The sequence below is a fragment of the Suricata suricatta genome, chromosome 9 (assembly GCF_006229205.1).
Source record: "Suricata suricatta isolate VVHF042 chromosome 9, meerkat_22Aug2017_6uvM2_HiC, whole genome shotgun sequence".
NCBI lineage: Eukaryota > Metazoa > Chordata > Mammalia > Carnivora > Herpestidae > Suricata > Suricata suricatta.
The window spans coordinates 72884588-72893665 of record NC_043708.1 but is presented as its reverse complement, the minus strand read 5'-3'; the positions used below and the strand labels follow the sequence as shown (position 1 = coordinate 72893665).

At 35.2% G+C, this 9078-nt stretch overlaps 1 protein-coding gene across 1 annotated transcript; it reads right to left on the bottom strand.

Moving 5' to 3' along the window:
- Positions 1–7346: 7346 nt before the first annotated feature.
- Positions 7347–8318, bottom strand: LOC115302068 (olfactory receptor 4K5). The gene has a single exon (XM_029952066.1). It carries the CDS (start codon positions 8316–8318, stop codon positions 7347–7349), a length of 972 nt encoding a protein of 323 aa, XP_029807926.1.
- Positions 8319–9078: the final 760 nt, after the last annotated feature.

Sequence of the window (9078 nt, the reverse complement as noted above, 5' to 3'; positions counted from 1 at the left end):
AGCAAAATTACATTCCTTGTATGTCATGAGGGGATTATGTAGCATGTCCCAGAGTATTCAAACCCTTAAAACCTGAATGATTTGGCAGATCCCTGAAATGTTAGGGATATTTTATGTCACTTTCTGCTCACAGGTCTGATCACTATATGCTTTCACCATAGTGAACTATTATGATGATGTATAGATTACCAGGACCATTAAGTTCCCTAAGGACTCTATTGTGACAAAATAGGAGAGCCAATATAGAAATGGGTCAACTGTAAATGTTTCAAAAGGTTAGAGAGTAACTATTTTTTTCTATAATTGTGAAAATGCTATCACATTTCCACTTTTAAACAAGATAGAGTTGAGAAGATTTCTTCAACTTTTTATTGACATTTCAGTTATTTTTGTGGTATTGGGTCCTGAGAAATTTTATACTGGAATTTTGAGATATTGAAAATACAGCATATTAAATGGCAAGGATCTTCTCCAAATAAAAGTATTTATGATGAAATATAATTCTTGTCAAAAAAGTAAGATACTTATGGTGAAATATTGGATTTTGAGTCTGCTTTCAGATTTTTCTCTCCCTTTTCATTCTTCTACAGACCATCCTAAAGTGCCTTACACTTTAGTATGTTTCTCCTGTAGGTTTCCATTACTCTGCATTTTTAATAATTGTACTGCTAATGCTTTCCTTTTACCCTATGGCTAACTTCAACAAATTATTTCTAATTACAGTAAAGCCTTGAGTTTTGAAAAACTTGTTCTATGAGTATTCTTCAAGATGAGTAAACATTTGCAATAAATTTTAATTTAAAAGTGAATGATGTTTTACAATACGAGTAGTATGTGATGCTGAATGTCACATGATCACAACTGATCCAATAGTTCTCTCGCTCACTCTCTTTCTCTCTCTCACTGTAGAATTGTGGCTGATTGTCTCCCATGCTCAGATGCTCAGTCTCAGGCCACAGTGCTTGGCAGAAATCAGTGATTTTTCAGAACATTGAAAGGTGCCCACAATGGCACTAGTGTATTTTTTCATCTCAAAGCACCTATGGACAGTCTTTTCATTTTCCATATAGGAGTATGCTTAGGAATGCTTTACTTCATTCTAGGTCATACTGCCCTTCCTCTGCTGTCTTATTTCCAGTTACATTAAATACACTCTATGACAAGAATTTATTACTAGTGTACTGTAGTCAACATCTATGCAAGTGTATACAGTGGCCCCCATGCAGAAAAGATTCCATTGAGCCAATAGACAGCAGTGATTCTGCTAGTGTTAGTGAAAAAGTCGTCCTACACAATAACCCTCTTCTCTCTTGTCTTCCTCACACCAGCCATGAAGGTTTTCAAAGCTAAGTGCAGGTTAATTTGTTTTTCTGTTTTTTAAAATATAATTTGTTGTCAAGTTAGCTAACATACAGCATCTGCATTGTGCTCCTGGCTTCGAGAGTAGATTGCCATGATTCATCCCTTCTATACAACACCCAGTGCTCATCCCAACAAGTGCTCTCTTCAATGTCTATCATCCATTTTCCCTTCTCCCAAACCCCCAATGTAAATCCTCAGTGTGTTTTCTGTATTTAAGAGTTTCTTGTGGTCTGCCTCCCTCTCTGCTTGAAACTATTTATTCCCCATCCCTTCCCCCATGGTCTTCTGTTAGATTTCTCAAATTCCACATAAGAGTGAAAACATATGATATTCATCTTTGACTTATTTCATTTAGCATAATACCCTCCAGTTCCTTCCCCATTGTTACTAATAGCAAGATTTTATTCTTTCTCATTGCCAAGTCATATTCCATTGTATATAGAAACCACATCTTCTTTATCCATTCATCGGTTGATGGACATTTGGCTCTTCCTGTAATTTGGCTGTTGTTGATAGTACTGCTATGAACATTGGGGTACATGTGCCCCTATGAGTCAGCACTCCTATATCCTTTGGATAAATTTCTAGTACTATTGCTGGGTCGTAGGTAACTCTATTTTTAATTTTGGAACCTCCACACTGTTTTCCAGATAGGCTGCACAAGTTTACATTCCCACCAACAGTGTAAGATCTCTACATCTTTGCCAACATCTGTTGTTTCTTTATTATTTTGTATTATAGTATTGTAATCATTTTTATGTGAATATTTTTGGGCTGTGGAATGAATTACCTCGTTTCTATTATTTCTTGTGGGGAAATTCGCTTTGATATACAAGTTCTTTGGGTTTCAAGTTTGTTTCCAGAATGAATTATACTTGAAAACCAAGGTTTTACTGTATTTGGATTTTAATGTAACTAAAGCTTCACTTTTTATCCTAAGCTAGCATCTTGAGGTACGCTTCCCACTGGCCACATTGTTTTCTCTCTCCAGGGTCTGCTCCTTTAAATCACATCACATCAGCTCCTTTAAGTGTTCTCTGAGCCATGTATTAAGTTTCTGTTACTTGTCTGAAATGTAACTCATTCACTTAGCTCATACACATAGCAGGGGTAATATACATTCTGAGAGTGGAGGGAACAAGCAGGTCTGCTCTGGCTTTTGGTACCATCTCCTTACTTTTTAAAGTGTTCATGTTACAAAAATCCCTTTAGGAATACATTCATTACGATAGACACAGCCCCTATTCTCGTGGAGTTTAGTTCTGTCAGGGAGAAATTATTAATCAAATGAGGGTTTGGGGTTAGCACAGTAATGTGAGTAGAGAGCCAAAAGCCTTATTAACTGCATTAATGAGGATTTTTTCCTTTGTCCTAGAGTAATAGACAAGAATAAAAAGATTTTAAGAGGTAACGTGATCAAAAGCAAGTCATCTGCTCAAGGTCACATAATAGTAATGTAGCCTGTACTCAAATCCAAGTTCTTTGACAAGCAGTAGAAAAGTTTTTACACTTCTAAAATGTACATTTCTTATTCCACAATTCTTAAAAAGTTGAATTCATTTCTCAAGTTTCTCAGTAGTATAGGAAAATCTACAGAGATCTGTGAACCAGACAGAAAAACTATTTTAAATTGTCTTAACATTTTGAAATATGTGTATGAAAAAAGATTATTATTAAATTATATTAAGGCTTATTTTAAACCAAATATAACAGAGGATTCATGGGATTCTACTTAATGTCTCAATTTCAGCTGAAATATTATACTAGTTATAGCTTGAATAGCTGATAGAAAGTAAATTAAAATAAATTGGTTTTAGTATTATGAATTTCTCTCTTTGTTTTATTGGAACTAGAATAATTTGAAATATATCCTGGAAAAAAGTTTATTAAAGCCAATGAAATCTTGGTTTTATTTTTTGTTTGTTTTTAATCATTGAATGTATGACACACAAATATGGGAATATAAAGTGGTGCTGCTTCTGCCTTGGCAATGGTCTTAAGAGCTTCGGGTAAGGATAAGAGGCAGATTTATCTTTTCAAATGGAAAGGTCTTCAGTAGAATCTGTTCATGAGAAGGAGACTGATGATTAAACTTTAATACAGACTTTAAGGATTAAGTGTTCTATATACTTGAATTATCCATTTCCCCTCATAACAGAGCACTCTGCAAGGTTCCCTATCTCTCTCTCTCACACACACACACACACACACACACACACACAATCCATGAATGACTGAGGAAAAACAAGCAGGAACAGAAATAGTCACACTGGCTTTGAGCAGAGAATGAAATTCTTTATTGAGGTTAGTATTGGTTGTCTTAAATGAGAGAAAATAGACAGTGAGTTTGCAAATGATATTATCCACTTGATAATGCTGGAATTTTTCAGATTTTGAAATATGTCATGGATGAATTTCACTTCAGTATATAAACAGATAAAATTACCAACATTTTTTGGTTCAGCCAGCTCCTGACTTTCCTCATTACATGTCATATTTTATGAACCACTTTTACATGCTTCTGATTTTTTAGTATCTTCAAAATATTTACATGTTTCTATACCTGTCAGAGTTTAGTCAGGAAAGAGAAACCACACTGGTAATTTGAACAAGCAATATTAAATATGAAGACTTAGTAACTGGTAATAGAGATTATCAAAAGAGGGTAAAAGAGAACTCCAAATTGCACTAAGGCTGAAGAAGAGACCTCAAAAAAAGGAATAAATTTGGAAAGAGGGTCCCCTCCCCTAAGGCGGTTTCAGAACTCTGGAGAACTTATGAATAGGCCTCCTGGATGAGAAGTTCCCCAGATCGCCTTGTGCCAGAACTGGTCCATAATTGGAAGGAATGAGAGGCAGGAAATTCAAGGCTGAGACTGGCAGCGAAACCTGCTGGAGGGTGAGTGCCACTGGGTGGCCCATGGCGGCTGCACTGTAGCAGACAGAAAGTAAGCATACTGGAAGTAGAAGAGGAGCCTCTTTCTTCTATCATGTTCATCCAGGATCCTCTCATGACAAAGGAGAAAGGTTTGAGTCCAGATCTGGAATCACAGAACAGGCCAATGAAGGGTGGGCTTGATGTCAAGAGGCAACAAACTGGTAATTGATTGAGTTTCTTTGTCAAGAAATACAGAAAGGAAAAAACTACAATTCTCTTTATTAAGTGGAGTATTTTCAGCAACCTATCTGCTCTTGCTACTCTTTTGATGAGAGGAAAAACCACACATTGTTGTGATCATTGCTCTTTTTCCTGACATACATTGGCTAGAAATTCTTCTAAGAGCTCTGAAATTTTGTCTAAGAAAGTGGTCAATTTTGTCAACATTCAAAATGTAGGCCTTTGAATATTTAGTTTGCCAAGAGATATCAAGAATTAAGAATAAAAATGTGTTTGTTCTCTATTACAAGAAAACATGTTGGCTTTCCAGACATTCTTTTGAAGGACTTCACTGAAATAGACAAGGCATTTCAACTTTTCTTGAATGAGACCTGACAAAAATTATTTGTTCATTCAGAAGCAATGCAAGTGATGCCATGTGAAAAAAATCAAAAAATTTGGAAAAATTTGGAGTTCTTTGACTCGAACATTTCCTCTTCTGTAAATGTTAGCTATGAGAGTGCAGAGTCCATTTCTTAATACTTATTATATTTCAAGGATTCCATTAAAATAAAAATTTAAGATTAATTCAATATCATAGACAAGCATATGCTTTTCCCTGTTAAAATCACTTTACAAAGTATTTTTATTTAAACTGACAACCAACTACCTTCACATTAAAATGAACAACTGAAAAAAATCAAATTACTTATACAAGTTCTATATTATTTTAGTAAAAATTTATTAATTTTACAAAAGTATCTTAAAAGTAAAAAAGGAAATAAAATTTAAATTATGTTTGTTTGGTTTATATAAATGAAATTAATTTTTGAAGTAAAATATTACTTTACATGCAGTCTTATGTTTAAATGTTTATGCTTTGGGGAGGAGAACTATAATATTTATCGTATTTTCAAAAGAATCTCATAGTCAAAGAATGTTATGAGTACTGAGTAGCTAATAACTGGTGCATTTAACCAGATTACATACTTTCCAAGTTTCTTAGCGTATTGATTCTCATTATTTACTATACTTAGCATAATATTTTTATAAAATAACAAGAAGGCTTAATTTCATATTAGAGTAATCAAATCACCTAGCATTGAAGAAAGAATGACATTAATAAGCTTTCTAATGAATTCTGCCCCCCTAATACTTTGATACTAAAGGCTGATCAGAAAAAAATTATATATTAAATAATCCTTTATTCAAGAATAAGATGAGTTATAAGGCTGGACCCTATTCCCTGAATAGAGTAAAAGGCAGCCTGCATTGTTTACAACCAGGAAACTGATAGATCTCTTCTTTCTGCTCCTGGTTCAGATCTAATGTGCCAACTCTCCTCCCTTTCTGTTGATGGAATTATATCCTAAAATTAGAAAAAAATGAATGTGTATGTTTTCCTTCAAGAGGTAACTGGTAGATTTAAATGAACACTGAAGTGTCAATTACTGTTAAGCTACCCTTATTGGAAGGTAAACTTTGAAAGTAGAAAAGAGCAAAGACTATCAGTCTCAGAAGAACTAGAATGCTATGAAGAGAGTAAAAATTGACTGGGATGGAAGAAGAGGAAATTCCCAAGATCTTTTCAATATTTTACTTAATGATGCTCTATTATAGTTGGGTTCAAAGAGAATGAAATGGAATTGAAAAGATAAGGCAAACAACAAAAAGCAAAAGTGGCGTTTACATTCTTGGCATAAAGAAGAGAGTAATGTTTATGTTTGTCTAATTACCTTTTAAGAATTGAGAAGTTTGGGAAATAAGCTTAAAACCTTTAATCAACATTAATAAATAAATCCCCTAATGGTCTCTAGAGTTGAGGGTAGAGATCCAGAGGTCTCTGGACCCAGGTTGCAGTTGGGTTGTATGTTTAACATTGACTTATTGTCACTAAGAACTCCATGCCTGCTCCAAATGCAGACTGTTACACAACTACTTATAGCACAGATTAAAAAGTCAATGTTGACGTAGTTTAACTTTAAAAATTTTCTCTTTTCTGCAACTTGTAATTTCAGAGGAAACTGAAATTATCTTAAGTGTTCACAGAAATACCATAAAATAAAAGATTTGAAATGCAAACCCCTGATTATGTACAATTCATTAAAAAATTTTTAATGTTTATTTTTTAGAGAGACAGAGCACGAGTCAGGGAGGGGCAGAGAGGGAAGGAGACACAGAATCTGAGGCAGGCTGCAGGCTTCAAGTTGTCAGCACAGAGCTCAATGGAGGGCTCAAACTAACAAACCGTGAGATCATGACCTGAGCAGAAGTCAGATGCTCAACTGACTAAGCCACCCAGGCGCCCCTGTAAAACTCATTTTAAAGCATCATTAGTTACTGGAAAACAATCTGGGATAGGCATAGCTGACATTAGCAGAGGTATTTCATAAAATAAGAATCTCCAGTTAAGTCTTTACACTTTTATCTATGGAATGGCTATCTTCTGGTTGGAAAAATTGTCTTAGATTCCTGAATACTATTCATATATGTAAGGCTATATATAAGCATATAATTTAGAAAATTCATAAGATCAGAAAAAAATGTCTAAATTTATGCTCACCAAAGAAGTATACTCACCGAATAAGCAGGTCTTTCCTTTTTCCCCATCATATTCGTATTTACCTGCAACTAAAGCAGTGAAAGCATTGAAACTGTCCACCTATGGTCATTCTGTATTTTATTTACAGAACTATTAATCATGACATATTTTTCCATATTTTTGTATTTAACTTTTGCTTAGGTTATATATGGGGAAAGGGTTAACATCCATTAAATTCTCTCTACATCATCCTCATCATTTCCACCATAGTTGAGATATACTACAAGAATATATTGAAATATTTATAGACAGGGTATTGATTGGAGGAATTTGAAGGACTTTTGTCTTAATAAAGGGAATTTCTCACTACTAGTGGTATTTCAGAAATTTTCTTGGGTCTTAGGTAATGGGTCATAATTTTCCTCATGGCAACCTTCATATCCCTGTTCCTTAGTGTGTAAATAATGGGGTTCAGAATGGGGGTGAAAATGGTGTAAAATATGGCTAGAAGTTTATCCACAGGGTAAGTGGTAAAGGGCCACACATAGATGAAGATGCAAGGTCCAAAGAACAATATTACCACAGTGATATGGGCAGCCAGTGTTGAAAATGCCTTGGCCATTGCAGCAGAAGACTTAAACCAGACAGTGACAAAAATAATGATGTAAGAGATGAGCAAGAGAGAGAAAGTACTTAGGGAAAGAATTCCACTATTGACTACAATTAGTATTTCAATAGTATACGAGTCCAGGCAGGCAAGTTTGGTCACTCGAGGAAGATCACAGAAAAAGCTATCTACTACATTGGGTCCACAAAAAGGCAGGTTCACAGTAAACGATAACTGGCTGCATGTGTGCACCAAGCCCACAGCCCAGGAGACCGCTACCAGGAAAGTGCGCGTCCTTCGGCTCATGATGACCACATAGTGCAGGGGTTTGCATAGAGCTACATATCTGTCATAGGCCATGGAGACAAGTAGTGCCATCTCTCCTCCGGTGAAAAGATGAATGAAGAAAATCTGAGCTATGCAGCCACTGAAGGAGATAGTCTTGTGTTCACTCAGGAAATCTGCAATCATCTTGGGGGTAGCAAAAGAAGCCTGGCAGATGTCCACAAAGGAGAGGTTTCCCAGGAGGAAGTACATGGGGGAGTGCAGGCTGTTGTCAGAGGTTACTGTGAGGATGATGAGAAGGTTTCCCAGCACAATGACCACATATAATACAGAGAAGAAAACAAAAAAGAAAAGCTGGAGATCCTGAGAACTAGAGAGTCCCAGCAATACAAATTCAGACACCACTGAAGAATTGACCTTATCCATGGATCCAGGCTCCAGACAGCCTTTGGAACAGTCCTAAGGGAGGGGACATAGGAAGGCAGAATTATGAACACAGACTTTTAATGTAAAGGATTCTGAGATCCCAGATATGTGCATTTGCTAAATAAAAAATTTTGAAGAGATCATAATAATATATCTGGAGAGTAGAAAGGACCTTAGGACAATGTCTAAATAACATTAAATAATTTTATCTTTCCATTAGAACCCCTTGAGTGTTGTATAGTCTTAGTAATGCTAGACAGAGTAAAAAAGCTTATCCATGAGCTTACTCGTGATCACAACACAAGAGGAGTGACTTAAGGACAGTTGTATAAGCTTTGTACATCAGCAAAAACAATTTACATCTTGTGGTCATTTTCCATCATTAATTGTTATCTATTTAGGTGTAACGTTCTCTTTAACTCTCCAAGACATATTCATGGCTTGGTGTTTATTGTGTGATGTAAAGTCACAATGATAACTTTAGACTATTTTTTCGGAGCTTTAATTAGATATTTCACAAAAGATAGGCAGTGTTAAAGATGCTTACTTTACAGAAGGCTTTGAAATTTAACGATAATAGCTTATAACACTTTTCTATCAAAGTAATTGTAGTATAATAAATGTTCTTAATATGTTAAATACCCCCTTTTAACAAAAATTTACCTGAGTGTTATTGCAGGAATCATACACAATTTAGCTAATTCATACTAAGGAGTTACTATTATATACTATCTGGGTTTATAAGTAGTCCAATCTGTCA